At 34.8% G+C, this 15,573-nt stretch overlaps 1 protein-coding gene across 2 annotated transcripts in view; it reads right to left on the reverse strand.

The window, feature by feature from the left end:
• TTC13 (tetratricopeptide repeat domain 13) overlaps positions 1-15,573 on the reverse strand; it is a 36,741-nt gene that overhangs the window by 7,861 nt on the left and 13,307 nt on the right. For both annotated transcript variants that reach the window (XM_035321643.1, XM_035321642.1), the window contains exons 9-17: positions 14,986-15,068; positions 12,519-12,660; positions 11,021-11,195; positions 10,471-10,627; positions 9,311-9,441; positions 8,862-8,994; positions 7,516-7,608; positions 2,546-2,629; positions 949-1,033 (exon numbers count right to left, since the gene is read on the reverse strand). In XM_035321643.1, coding sequence (XP_035177534.1) covers positions 949-1,033; positions 2,546-2,629; positions 7,516-7,608; positions 8,862-8,994; positions 9,311-9,441; positions 10,471-10,627; positions 11,021-11,195; positions 12,519-12,660; positions 14,986-15,068 — 1,083 coding nt within the window. The remainder of the gene's footprint in view (positions 1-948; positions 1,034-2,545; positions 2,630-7,515; positions 7,609-8,861; positions 8,995-9,310; positions 9,442-10,470; positions 10,628-11,020; positions 11,196-12,518; positions 12,661-14,985; positions 15,069-15,573) is intronic.

The raw sequence follows: 15,573 nt of genomic DNA on the forward strand, positions 1-15,573 counted from the left end.
TCTTAGAAACATTTATAACAAACTAAGTCATGTATAGTCTACCATGTTTATACATTTTCATCATTGTCTTGGAGTAACCTCTATTTTTAACTTCACTAAAAGGATTTCTTTACTCTTTTTTTCTGGCTTATGATTCTATAGTAGCCATAAGAAGTGCTCTACAGGGCTGTATTTGCACATTCATGTGGCAGCACTCGATCACCTATCCATCCCAACATCTACACTCTCTTCATCACAAGTTTATTTAGGTTCAGCTGGTATTCACGTGGATTCCTCTTCAAAGGCCAAGAACAAGACAGGAATATAAAAAGGACGGACTATTTATTCTATTCTAAATGAAGTTCTGTTCAATCTTTTGAAAATAAATACTTCGTAACAGTGTTTCCCCAAACCCAAATACTTACATTAGGGTCATCGTAGAGTAATTTGAAGGGATTGAAGGGAGAGGGGAAGCCCGTTACTTAAATCCAGCTTACGCCTCATTGCATAAGTTGAGATCATAATATAACTCATTTGGCCCATCTCATGAGCCACAGCCTTTCTGCAGATACCACCACCAGCAAGTAGTAAAAATGCAGGTTTCCCTCAGCCCTTTTTCCAGAGCACAAGAATGTAAAACAGTTTCAGGTTGGCTATCAGTGACTATAGCCAACTTTAATTGCAACTTTTTTACATTAGATTCACCAAATGAACTTGTTCCTTTGATGTTCCTAATCTTTCAGACATATCTTCATTTTTCTTTCCTTCATACTGTACACACACTGTGAGACCGTTACAGAAGATCTGACCACAAACCTTTCTGGCTGATAAGGCAGAAATAAGCTGAATTAGTGTTTCCAGTTCATCATTTTTAAGTTTCTACACTGTGGTTACGTTCTGGGGAACTGGATATATCCTGTAATATGCTGTATTATTTTCAGCATATTTTGAATGTATTCTTTGATTTACCTTCATTATGGGAAGAAGATCTTCTACTTTATGTACCTTTTCCAAAGCTTCTCGAACCTCCAATAGCCCTTTTGGATTATTAGCACTGGAAAAAAGAAATAATCAAATATGGAATCACAATGGTTGAGCATGTGTAACAATTATGGAAATCCATCTAGTTTTAACTTAATTAGCCATAACAATGGTTAGCACAATGAGTTACTGAAAATTATTTATTTTCTGAAAACGTGTTTCTTCATACTTGACCACATGGTCACCTATTCTAGCATAAGAGAGGCACTTTCTTCAAAAAGAACTCATCTCAGCTTATTTTTTCAGTTTCGAACCTCAACTTCAAACTTCAAGTTTATCTTATTTGTTGTTGGCCACTCTGAAGTGTTGAACAGTGCTTGCACGTGTGTGTGGGCAGGGGCTGTTGATGAGAGAAAGTAGAAGAAAATCAGCATTGCTAGAAATGTTCTTCCTAAAATGTGTGCATTTGTGTAGCCTCAAAAGTTACATATATATTATAGGTGCAGGCATAGCTGAACTGTGAAGAAACCTATTGAACTAGCTCTCGAAAATTTATGACTGTTCACAGATTTTAAAAACAGAACTGTTTTTTTTTTAAACCACTGCACAAATTGCTCAGGTTCGAGGCCAAAGGCTACAGGCTCAGTCTGAAAAAGCTTTCTCTCATTGGAAGATTGACTTTCCAGTTACTACAAAGCTTACGAATCACTAGCTATCAGAAATGTTCTAAAACTTAAATGTTTTCAACTTTTATAAAGCTTTTCTGTACTTTTATTTTTGATAGTCACATAGCACAAAGAATAATAGAATGTAACATTTAACAGGAGTTACCAGGCCAAAGAAGAATTAGAGGACTTAAGAGTTTCTTAATTTTTTAAACTTTGTCAGCACATTGTTGTCACAAATAAGCCACAACTTGGGAAGACATTTTACTTATAAAAGAGTGATCAAAGTTTGAAACTGATATAAACATTAATTTTAAGATTATCTACATTCTTCTATTTAAGATTCTACCACCATCTTCTGTTTGAGCACAGTCTACAAACCCATCTGTGTAACAGGTAGTAAAGATTTCCTGTTCTGATAAAACTACTTTCCAAACACCAGTTTTATATAAAATTGCTTTCCTTATCTTCTATTCTTTCTTTTCCTCATTCCAAAATGTGGGATTCATGACTATTTAATAAATTAATCTTAATATTCAGAGAAATTGTAGTCTATTTTACCAGGAATTGTACTCCATTCTACCAGGGGGGAAGACATCTTTAATGAGTCATATTTTATAGAAAGGATTAAGACCCACTCATGCAAAAACCGTGGGTAGAAATTTAATACCATTATTTAATTAGAGGTATACTACAATTGACAATTATTTTTCCAATTAGGTTAAGTGGCAAATAATAGGATTTTGCATTTCTATCAGGAAATATAACAGCTATAGACACTAAGAAAACTAGAACATACAATTAAGGAAATGTCACTTGGACTTTCTGAAATTAATTACTGTGTAAATTTCAAATCATTATTACCAGAAGACTGAAGCAGCAGGCAGGGAGAAGTGAAAAAAAAAAAATCAAAAGTTTACCCATGATAAACAAGGATCCTATCTTTGATAAAATGCAGAATTTTCTCAAAGTACTCCAGGTACCTCATGTTAATGACCTGTCCCCTACAAAACAAAAGAAAAGTTTCTCTTTAAAGTCCTGTTTTTCAACCCAACATTCCAGGGCTAGGGCAAATGTTGTTCATTAAAATTTGACTATATTTTATCCACACATGATCTTAGATCAAAGGAAAGAATTAGAAGTTTTTCTGAAATGGCAGATTGCCCATCCCCAACTTCGGATGTAGATTCCCAAGTGAACTTGCAAAAATTCAAGTATCATTGGTACAGTTGTTCTCAGATAAACTGCATTTCACAGGTATTCCCCCTATTTTCAGTATATCCATTATCTATATGATAATTATCTATTTGTAATAGGATAGAATTTTCTCAGACAGTTATTTAAACTAGTAGAAATTGCAGAGCTAAGAGAGAATCATCAGTGTGCACACTGATTTACTTTGAGAACCAACATTGCCCATTTTACGTATTTGCCAACACGTGCTAATATGCTCTAACATAGTTCTCCATGTACAGTTTTCACATTTCCAGGTACAGTTTTCTTTACTCACCTATGCACCTACATATTGAAGTAATTTTGCTTTGACTCCTAACAGTTAGGAGTAGTAACAGTTGAATAAGGAAACAAGTTTTTTTCCCCCATAGAACACTAAGAAAAAGTATAAATAAAAACCTGATAAAAACCTGCTAGTATTATAACCACTCTGAGAGGAAAAATTACATACCATTATTGCATTTGTAGGAGTCCTTCCTCTTCTCCCAGTCTACAAAACAAGATTTTATAAAGCAAACGTTATCGCTCTCTGAGGAAGCAAAACCACTGTCAATCACAGGAAGGTGTACACACCTAGCTTTTATACTCTCTGAGTAAGTGATTTTGTCAGCTTAACTCCCTAATGTCTCACTCCGCCATCTCACACTTTAGTAGGCCCGGTCTCACAGTAATTGCAGAATCGGTCTTTAAAAATTTGAACAGAATTAGAACACATACATAATATGCACATAGGAAAGGGAGGGAGGGAAAGAAAGAGAAAGGATGAAGATAAATTTCTTTGCATAATTTGCCCTTGTTGTACGTCCCATCATTTTCCATCTGTATAAAAAAAAACTGTACAACAGGCAGAAGCATGTTAGAATAAGGAACTGTATTTTCATTAAGTGGCATCTTGGAAAATACATCCAAACCAGACCTATCATTCTATAAGGCTACTTAGAAGCAGCAGTACTGAGAAAAGACTTTTAGTGGGTGGTCAGATGTAATTTCTGTATATTACCACTTTCTCCTTGTTTTTACAAGCACTACTACCAAAACTTCAAAAGCATCACTCTTCTAGAGAGTATCTTTTTTTTTTTTTTTTTTTTTTGTAAAAACACTGAGTATATTATTAATGTTTAACTGATCCCAAATCCTTGTTTTGCCAGTGGAAATAACTCAAACTTTCAAGAACATTCACTCTAAATTAAATAAAGCTTGGTAACTCTGATCATTTGCCAGAAAAGAGATCAGCCAGAGTTGTGCTTGTGTATAGACCCACAGCGAAGCAGCAATAGCCAATATACTTCTGTCTTGAAACTGTTAAAATCTGGAAGCCTATCAAACATAGTGAAGTATAAGACTTCTCTAATATACCCTCTGTTAAAAGCTCTCCAAATTAAAACAAAACTGCTTTCTGACACTCTTCAATCACTATACCATTCTGGAAAAGAATCTTGAATTCAGAATTCACTGATCCCTAGTGCCTCCACAGCAAAACTTTTTTTTTTTTTTTTTTTTTTTTTTTGCCAGAAATCATTCAACAGTAGTGGACTGTAAATGCAAAGAATTCTGAGGCAAAGAAAAAGCCTACGTTAACAAGTACCCAATCCAAGTATTTTTGCTGACAGAAATTACTGGTGTACAATTTATATCAAACAAGCTAGAGACAGCATGAGCTCAGTGTGAGTAGATCTGTCATGAATACTAAAACAATGAAAGGAAGTTCCACTTTTCAAATCGTTCAGTGGCTAGCTGGTTTAAAAGATTACTCCTCTCCACTCTTCCTCCTAGAGCTATCTAGCCCTCATTTTTGCCAAATAAACTGCAGAGATGCATGGCAAAATAGGAATATGTTATGTGCAATAAGACACTGAATCAGCACAACTGAAGAATTGATAGTTATCAGTATGAGCTACACAGAACTACACCCAGTATTTGCAGTTTATATTTCTTACATACTTCCAAGGCAATGTACACCCTTAACCAGAATTCCAAAATATTACTAAGTTAATATGCTACTAAATGTTATTTGAGCTCCTGTCAGAAGCTAGTCAGAAGCTATTAGGTATCCCATTCCCTTGGAACAAAGAACAAAAGACTGGTATTTTGTCCTTACCACCCTATTGTTATTAACAGGCTTCTTATCTGACTTATATCTTTGCTTATATCTTTCTGTATTTAATAACCAGCAAGAGCTGCTATTTGTCAGCCTAAATAATCTACTATTACATCTGGTTTTCAGACAGTCACTCTCTAGAAAGAATTCAGCCTTAGTCTTAAAAAACTTTCAAATTATAAGCTAAATATAAAGCAAAGTTTATCTTTCTGAAAGATAGTTGAAAAAACATAAAGGGATATCAAGTATCAACAAAAGGTGATAACTCTAGTCCATTGATATTTTCAGTTAGCACCATTTTCCAGATGAACTGAGTAACTCAAGGAGTTCATACAGATCTAAAATCTGATAAACTTTTGTTTAGAAACCATAATGGACTTAAACATGCCTCAAAAGTAAAAAAATAAATATTACCACTTAATATATTCATTTATCATAGAATCATAAAATCACAGAATGGTTTGGGTTGGAAGGGACCTTAAAGATCATTTAATTCCACCCTCCTGCCATGGGCAGGGACATCTCCCACTAAATGAGGTTGTTCCAAGCATCATCCAGTCTGGCCTTGAACAATTCCAAGGAGGGGACATCCACAGCTTCTCGAGGAAACCTGTTCCAGGGCCTCATCACCCTCATAGTAAAGAATTTCCTCCTTATATCTATTCTCTGGACTTGCTCTAATACTCCCATGTCCTTCTTGTGCTGGGGGCCATAGAGCTGAAAGCAGTACTCCAGATGGGGGTGAGCCCCATATTAAGTCATCAAGAGGGAATCCAAAAGCGGAAACAAACCACTAGGGGAAGCTAACCCATGAAAACAGCTATTACTTGGGATGCAGAATCATCAAACAAGTATTGGTTCCTAGAATCAAAAAGTATGCAGTCAGCAACCAGTACTAAACCATGATCTTAAGGCTGCTTCAAATCTAGCGTTCCCTCTAAAAAAGCCCCCAAATGGTAACTCACTGATAATCATTAATTTGCTGTCAAAAAAATGCACAATCAAAATGCTGATGAGATCTCCAAAAGTCAAGGCTGATCCAAAACAAAGAGATTAAAACTGCAGGCCTACCATTCTCAAAGTTCATAATGCTTATTTTAAATTTCTACAGAACCACCACAATAACTGGAACAGTAATTTGTGAGTTTTGCTTTCCTATCAGCAGAGGACACTAGCAATTAATGTGCTTTGCTCAGTGAAAAACAGTTGTTGACAGAGATCTTGAGCAAGGGTGCACTTCTTCAGAATAAAAATTAAAGTTATTTCAGCATAGTAATCAAGTGTTCTTATATTAATGCCCTTGTATTCTGTCAGCTTAGACTACCTAAGAATTAAGCTTTCCCCTCTCCCATTTTAAAATAAAAACAGACAGAAACAGATGAAGTATGGACGACACCCTAGTCTCAAATAGACTTGTGATTTCAGCTGGATCTTAGGTGTATGCAGAGGGGAATGTAGCAAAGACAGACAGAGTTTGGAGCCCAAATGTAACACCTGACTTGAGGGAAGACAGAAGCCTAACCACAAGACAGTCCAATAATGAATATTTCCTGCAGTGCAACCACCAATTGCAGTTTGGAGTTTAAAACTACATTGTAACTGCTCCTTAGAGTAAAGGGGAGCCTTGTAGAATGGCAGAAAGAGCGTAGAATTGTCATTAGCTTCTCTTTGTGAACATCAGAATATCACTTTTTAACTTGAAAAATCTTGAGAAGAATGTCCTGCTTTTTCCAAACACATTCTCAAGAAAGGAAGAAGTAGATATAAAAGCAGAATGACAGATCAAAGATTCAATATTTCCCATAGTGGGGGAGAAAAAAAAAAAAAAAAAAAAAAAAAGATGTAATCTGGCTACCTATTTAGTTACAAACACTCTGCTCCTGTGATTGACAGTGATGTTGCCACATTGCCACATTGAGTCTCTCACACTTCTACCACTTCGTGGGAGGTAGCACTACCTTGAGTGCAATACTCAGTCTTGCAGAATGGGAGAAGATGGAACGTACAACAGTGGTTCAATCTTTAATTTGAGCTTTGTTTGAAAATGCACCTATTACCTTTGACAGGTTACATATTTTGTCATCTTTGCTTTAATTTGGCCTACTTTGAGAACAACTAAAGAAACTGTTTCCCCCCTATTAGAAATTGTGAATAAAGGCAATAAAACAGCTCTGTTTCATTGTAATTGCCACTGTCTTCAAGAAATATCATCTGCAATAATTACAGCTGTGTGTGACTTTACCTTAAATGTAAAAAAATAGATCATTTGGGAATTAAAAGCAGCATGGAAAAATATGCACCTTCCAGGTACTACTTTTTATCTTGTTGTAACTCAGTTGTACAATTGAAATCCAGGAGGAAGAGAAAATGTCATGAGTGAAAAATAGGAGTGCACAACAAATAAATATTCCATTAGAAAATAAAAAATAAACATTAAAGCAAATAATATAGTATCTGATACATATGTCCTTAATGTGCATGCTGTTTCATGAACAACCAGTAAATTTTGGTACAATGCCTTAGTGTGTGTGAAAAAGCTGTTTGGCAAAACTCTCGTACCTGATTAAATTAATGTGATTATTGAAACCTCTGCTAAGGCTTCGGGCAGGCATTTGGTCCAACCAAAGCACAGGCTGGTCAGGGTCTGCTATCCTACAAAGACAAAGGACGTTAACATTGGCACATGTTTCACTCCATGTAATATTTCTAATTGAACTTTGTTCTCTCACACAATTTTTGGCAAAAGCTAGAATTCAGAGGTCACAAAAAAGTGCTTTTTTGTTTTTTAAAGAAATGTACATAGGGTTTTCATAAGAAAAGAATTCATAAGCATATTATGTAGCTAGAGGTTGGCTCAGAAAAAGTAAGGGTTTCCAACAAAGTTGCAAAGTACCCTACATTAACTGGGATTCTTCAGTCAAATGTGTCTACAATGATTCCATTTTTAGGCTACATAAAACAAAAGAAAAATCTGATTCTCATTGCCAACATAGGCCATTAAATCCACAAACAAGAATGTCTTGAGTATCTGCTGATAAAGATATACACGATTCCTCCTATGGCAGCCTTCATTTGCTCTAGGGGAGAATTTTTTGTATCAGAATTGCTCACCTGAAGTATTAATGAGTTCCGTACCAGTGATGTATTAAGAAAAATAAATGCCCATACAGCCTGAGAACTAAAAATGTGGGCAAGTCTAGTACCAGGTCCACTGGATCACCTCTGCCTTAACTGCTTGGAAGGTCGTGGGAATCTTTACGTCAAAATTGAATACTGTGCAGTAGGCAGCTTGACATTGCATTCTGTTAGTTTCTAATGCACTGGTGTTAACTAAGGAGAGATTTTTAAGAACCAAAAACCTATAAAGAATTAAACTAATGAAAGTGAGGTGACTGCTGTATTTTGTCTTTCTGGAGTTAAAAATAAATAAATAAATAAAATAAATCAAACCTGCCTCAATTCCTTCTTGCAAAAAGGTCTTAATTACCTTTGAATGATCTATTTGTATTTACCTACCAAAACACTCGTCCATCCTCTTCACATTAGCGACACACTTTTGTTTTAGCCTACTCTTTTTCCATGAATAATTTAAAAAAAAAAATGAAAGAGCACACCAAGTAAAGAATCCCTCTAACCCCAGAATGCCTCAGCCTGAGCTCTTCATTTAGATGAGTTATTGTTACAAAGCCCTTTATGGAATGCATTGGATTCTTCAGACTGGATCAAGATATGCACAAAGATACATTCAAGTATCTAGGTTAAGATTGACTCCCTTTAGTTTGTTCACCTGTTTCTAGCAAAGAAAGAACAATTGTTCTGCCTGTTCAGTTGGACTCCAGCCCTTTGCTTAACTGAAGCATGCACCGTTATTACAACTTAAGGCTCGTTTTCTCTCTTATCATTACCTTCGCCACTTCACAGCAATATCAAACATATCCCTCCACTGCATCAGTCTGGTTTTCCCATTCATCCGAACTTTTGAGTTTGCCCACGTCCGCTGCACAGCTTGCATTACTTCTAAAGTAGCCATTCCCATTGCTGGGAGGAGGAGGAGGAGAAAAGGACAAACAACAAAAACAGAAAAGCAATTATAACCACACACTTATTTTTGTACGGACTGGAAAAGTGAAGCAGGGAAGTGATGTATTTACAGAAAAAAAAAGTCCATATCAATAAAAACTTGGAGATCACGTTTTCCAGGAAATTTGCTGATATAATTTTCATTTTAACTTTTTATATAAGTATTTGAAATGAGTAGAGCTTAACACCAATTTGCAAATAGCAAAGGCATGGCATTAAATTGTAACCACATTAATTTTTTAATTCTCAAGTTCACAGAGCTTTTTCAGTATACCTCTATGTATTCTTTTATTTGGAAGAAATCCTGGTGTCTCATACTGCATCATGGAACCCAGATGATCAGCTACACATATGAGTTCTTGCACATCAGTCTTATAGCTTTCAAAATTCTGAAATAACACATCTCTTACAGAGGAGAAAAACATACATCAGACATAACTTGGCAACATAGGTCCTGGAAGTTATAAAACACAATTTGTTTGTCTGGTAATCAACACTGTAGATGTGGGAAATGCTCAACAACTGAGTTTTTGACACTCATTTCTCCTCCCACCTCACTAAACATACACCGTATATGGCAGTTACACTCAGTATCTCATATCAAATCCTCATCCTACTGATCTTATTATTGTCAAAAACTATTTCACCTTCAGACTTTCTCATAGTAAGTGGCACTAAAAGTGGCACACATCATCCTTAAATGCCACACCTACCTGAGGAACCTCAACACTAAGTAAGGAAAGAATACATGTAGAAACTGGGAGTCCTATTCTGCAAATTCTGTAAAAGCTTCTTGCACATATGGAATAGAATCCATCTTTTTAACACAAAAGCCATATATTTTTAACTCAGCATTATTTTTACACAGAGGAAATAAGTGAGAATGTGTCTAGATATACATTTACATCAGGAGAAATTGCTATCCTTCCTTTAAGTGCATAATTCTGAAGACTAGTCTAATAAATCCCCTGCTCTGTTAGCTGATATCATGCTGCCCCTAAAATACTGGTTATCTAAATTATTCTGGAGAATATTTTTTCCAGTGAAACCCATCTGATATTAACAAATCTATTTATAGTTGAGAAATTACACCTCTAACAAAATAGACCTTAACACATAGCAAGGAACTGTAGTAAGGGTGCTACATAGCATTGCACTAAGCATCTCAAACTTTGCAGTTAATGTTAAAGCATTGGAAAGAAAACAAAATAGAATAGTAAATCATTAAAGCTGTATGATGTGAAACAATATTGTTTATGTGAAGATCAACTTGAAAAAAAGTTTTACGAACTGAATCAACTCCAGTTGCTACAATTTTGGAAAGAACCTACACTCACTGGAATTCCACAGTATAAGCACCTCAGAATAACATTTTTTAAAGTCAAGCAGAGAAAAAAACATTTTGAGTAGGCTTAAAAAAATAAAATTGCTCACTTTATATGTGGCTGTAACCCTGGCTGTTCTTCATAATTTTCTATAAGAAAAGGAAGATTTTTGGCCCAGTGGTCCTTGAAATTTCCAGGAAGATCTGTATCAATATTATACTCTGTAAGAGGGGTATCCAAGTGTGCATGCAAGTATCTAGAATACTCTGGAGGAAAGAAATAAAATTAAATACTGTTTGCATGATCATTCTACTTCTGTAATTAAATAAGACCAAAAAACAGATTATATACTTGTTGGTTATCCAACATAACTTAAATAAGGTATTACTCTTCAATAATCAAGTTTTGTTATTAGCTAATTTCCAAGACAGAAATAAGCCTATATCAGCTAATTACCGCTTTACCATTTCACAGAACATGCATTTGGTTTACAGTGTTGGCTTTTAACTGCATGAACAAGCAAGTGTGTACATTTTTTGGATGATACACTCTACAGTGCTCCTCAGGATGTACAATGTTTCCTTAAAATGGCCATAGTTATAAACACACTTGCACTTTCAGGATTCTTACAGGATTTAGGGAAAAACAATTCAACTCACCTCGGAGATATTTCACTTTCAGATATTCTGGGCTGGCTTTCTGGCCTGGTAGTGGATCATTTAACATAACTTTAGTCTGAGCTTTTATGCCTTCATAAAACTGTCCCATTGCAACATGGCTGAGTCCTTTCATGTACTGGCATACTTCATTGTATGGTTCTAGCTGTAGACACCTCTAGAAGGTTAAAGGAATAAAGCACCCACAGATCAAGAAACAGAGAATGAGAATCTTCAAATAAGCTAACCTGTTTCATCAGAAGGCCTTCACTAAAAAGATTTACTGATTATTAGGAAGCACCTTCCATCAAAGTTTTCTTTCAAATTCTTCTGGGCACTTCAATTGCTAGCGAAGAAAAACATTTCCAGCTTTACTAAAGAAAAGGAACTGCCAGTGCAAATATGCTTTTGATCACACTAATTGTTATGAAAGTAGATTGTGTTTGCACTAATGGTAATAGCACTAGTTTCATTAGTTGAATGAAACTAGAAAAAACACTCATTATATTAATGTGGCTTTTTTAGTTCAACATATGCATTGAAGAAATGGTGTGATATCTTCACTACGTCGCGCATTAGTACACTTCATTACATTAGTCAATTATTTACTGTATGATAAACACATAGCAAACTGATATTAATTCATTCAAACAATGCTCTGATTCTTATTCTAACAATTACATCTCTTTAGAAGAGCATCTCCATCTTAAAACATCTTTTCAATTATACAAGTATCTACAAATTCTGTTATACAAGAGAAATATGTATTGACTAAGGAAGTGTTCTCTTTGGAGTAAGCATGGTTGCATTCAGAAAGGGATATAGGCGTGTCCACATCTCATTTCAATTATTGTGTTGAAAGCAAATGTTAACCATGTGTCTATATCATTATTGTTCTGCCTGCAAAATGAGGCTGTTACTTAATGTCCACAGAAAGAGGCAAGATTTTATTTACCCACAGAATTATGTACTTTGTTTTTCAAGGTCAGTGGATAACTACATGGTGTGAGTTGTTTCAAAATATGGAAAATGCCTAAGAAATTATTGTTCCAAAACAGTGGAACTTTGTATGCATATTTTAAGCATAAAATTACAAAGAAGACTAAATGCTTTCTTTCCCCAGGTAGAAAAAAAAAAAAAAAAGAAAAAAAAAAAGAAAAACACATTTCTGTTTCAACCCAAAGTAAAATATTAGCTAGAACACAATTACCAGTTTCAAAAAACAGATAAAACCCTGCTCTGGTTGAAATGTTTTAGGAATTCATAAAGCAGTTAGAGGAAGTATCTTAGTTTTAGCCAAATTTCATTTTTAATTTTAAACTGTAAGATTTTAACAAAACTTTTATGACAGACTTAAACTGTGTTTTAATTCAAATGCACATTCCTATTTGCATTCAGAATGTAAAACTTGAAGTTTGTCTTTTTTTTAAACATTTCTTGTATACTCGTTTTTGTTAAAATATTTTGATTTCTTATTTAAAGTGGGTCTTATATTACATACCTTAAAATTCTTCAGTGCTTCATCTAAGCTACCATGATGATAAAGCATCATTCCTTTGAGCTGTAATGTCTGAACATGATTCTGATTTAGCAGCAAAGCCTTCTGGAAGCTCTCTGTAGCAGCATCAAAGTTGCCAAGTTCCCTAGGGAATTCCATGAAGTATAAAGTGAAAAATACAGAAGGTAATGGTGACAACAAAATTACTTGTAAAAGTTGTTTTCATGTGTCCACAGAGGAGATATCATTAAAACGGAATGCAATTAATAATAGAAAATTTCTTTAGAAAAAGCAGTAATTCTCTAACTGTTCTTCGGTGGTATTAACAGCTGCACAAAGTTTTTTACTAGCTGAAAAGCGTACTTGAATATGCAATGCCACAAGGCCACAAAAACGTTCCACAATTCGGAATGGTCATAAACCATTAAAAAAATACTTTAAGTATGGGTTTCAGAACCTAACAGAACCAAAATTTTCAAAAAAATGCATTCTTAGAAAATGCGATCTGTGACAGGTCTTTTAAGTTTTTATATAAACACATCATTTAATATACAAAATATTTAAAATGTTGAATAAGAAGAAAGCATATGGTATTTGAAAGATGAAACTAAAAACATACTAACAAACGTAGCAACTTACTCCATGGTCAGGACAGCTTTTAGTTTCTCTGTGGCTGTTTTTACTATCCAGAATAAATAAAAATAGAAATAGTACACAAGTAATTTTTTCCTCAAATATTTATCCAAGAGACTGATTTTTAAAATTTAAGATCTTGAAGTTCTTTCTGGGTCAAATTACATTACCTGAAATTAATCCAAACTAGCAATGCTAGAAAAGGCTAACAACATTAACTAGTTTTAAATACATTTGCCAAAAAGAATTTTTTGGTAGATCAGTGATTAACCACAGCACTGTTTCAAACACATGCACGAACACAGAAGTCACTAGACTCAAAGCAGAAATTAAGTAAAATGCCATAACTGATGGTGTGCAGAAGGACAAATCAGAGACTCAGAATTGCCTAATTCCACTACAAAAAAAAAAAAAAATCTTTAAAAGATTTTTTTTAAGCACCATATTTAAAATGTAGAAGAAAGAAGGTGTGAACTTAAAATACACAGTTTTAGAAAGAAAAAAGAATCTGTCGTCTAAAGTTAACTAACAGCTGTCCTGGAGAACTCAGATATTAATTCTGCCTATCATAATACCTGTGTGTTTATGGGAAAGTATTTCAGACTTTCATAGTTGGCCTCTAGTTATGGTCCCCTCTGTTACTAAACAATATTCCATTCATCTTCTGGTTGTTGGCTGAGATTCCTTATCTAACTGCTGAGCATTTTAGAAGAGTCAACAGTAATTGTGCTTTGCATATCAAGTGTAATAAAACAAACAAAAAAAAAACAAAAAAAAAAAAACAACAACAACAACAAAAAAAAACAATTAAAACAAGAAATGAAGTTTCCTTTACATTCCTTCTGCCATTATTTCCTGAGGACCAGAGAACTTTCGAGCGTAGTGGACAGTGAGAGGGGAGAAAAGCAACATACTTCAGCTGATTGGAATGCTCTGATTTAGTGACTTTTGCTTTGTAAGACAACAATACACTGCAAAATGAAACTTTAAAAAGTATGTTTCCTACCCTGCACCCCCTCCAAAATACAACTTCTTCAGACTGACATTTCTTGGACACAGGATAGAATAGATGAGAGAGAGAGTCCCACATCCAAACACAAAACAATAGAGTTAAAGGATTTATTGGAAATGTAAAAATGCACCTACCCATATTCCAGGCTAAATTACTGACAATTCATGAGCACCTGAAAAGTATTCACACACCACGGTAACAAAAACCGCAGGAAAACTCAGGAAAAACTCACTGATCATTACATTGAGTTCAGAATGCAGAGACTGTGATAAATAAGGCACGAGTCCACAAAGTTAATAATAATAAAAAATTAATGTTATAAATGTAATTCACTGCTTTCAGTGAACGTTACACATGACCACATAACTAAAATCTGTCTTAAATGCTTGTGTACCAACCCTACCCCATTTAACCCTTGATACACAGAAGATGTTTATGCTGCAGCAGCATCTCTGCTGCAGATCAGTACTTTCCAAAAATAGTAACTTAAAATATGAAATAAAAAGTTGACAAGACACAGCAGGTTGGGAAAAGAACTACAATGTGCAGAGATATTCACTTGATAACTATTTATGTTCCCATCTTACTGATATCTGCCATTCACCTAACCTTTGATCCACAAAGCTGGGGACTGAATTAAGACTAGAGAGCAAACCTGAAAATTATTTGTATTGAACACATGCTGACATAGCCATACTGGCCATAGGAGCTATCAAGGACACATGATTCTGCATGGTTTTGTAACAAATGTGTGAAATTTGGGAGTGCATTTTAAATAAGACAAACATATAGAAGAAGTTTAAAACTATTTTGGAATGTCCTTACCTGTAGGCTTGTCCCAGACTTTTATATGCATCTATGAAGTCTGCTTTCTGCTTCAGAGCTTCTTTGAAAGATTCAATGGCTTCCTGTAGAGAGATAACAACAAAAATGTTTTGTCACTTATTACCTCCATGCCATTTTAACATCGTCAATTGTTACTTGCCATGGATTTAGTTATTCATCAAAACTTTGTAAGAAACTTAAGTTACTTGTACAGTGTTAGTATAAACCCTGTCAAGGGTCTTATTTAGAATAGGCATCAAACATATTGAGTACTACCTACTAGAAGCACCAAAATACTTATTGAACAAAAATATAAAATAGTCATCTACCATTACTGACCGTCTTGTATACTCTAGATAAGTTTTAGATGCCAGGAGATTATCCCCCAAATCAATGTCTTTTCACTCAAAAATTAACACCCCTCAAAAATTAACACTCTCCCAAACTGAGCCAAAGCTCAGCAAGCCTAGTAAAACCTAAGAGATGATCTATGAAGCCTTGCTTTAAGAACCAGTCTGAACCCGACTGTAAGTTATTAGAGGATAAACAGGAGTAGAGGTATGCCTGGAAATGCAGAGCCACTCAGCA

The sequence above is a fragment of the Oxyura jamaicensis genome, chromosome 3 (genome assembly GCF_011077185.1).
Source record: "Oxyura jamaicensis isolate SHBP4307 breed ruddy duck chromosome 3, BPBGC_Ojam_1.0, whole genome shotgun sequence".
NCBI classification, from domain to species: domain Eukaryota; kingdom Metazoa; phylum Chordata; class Aves; order Anseriformes; family Anatidae; genus Oxyura; species Oxyura jamaicensis.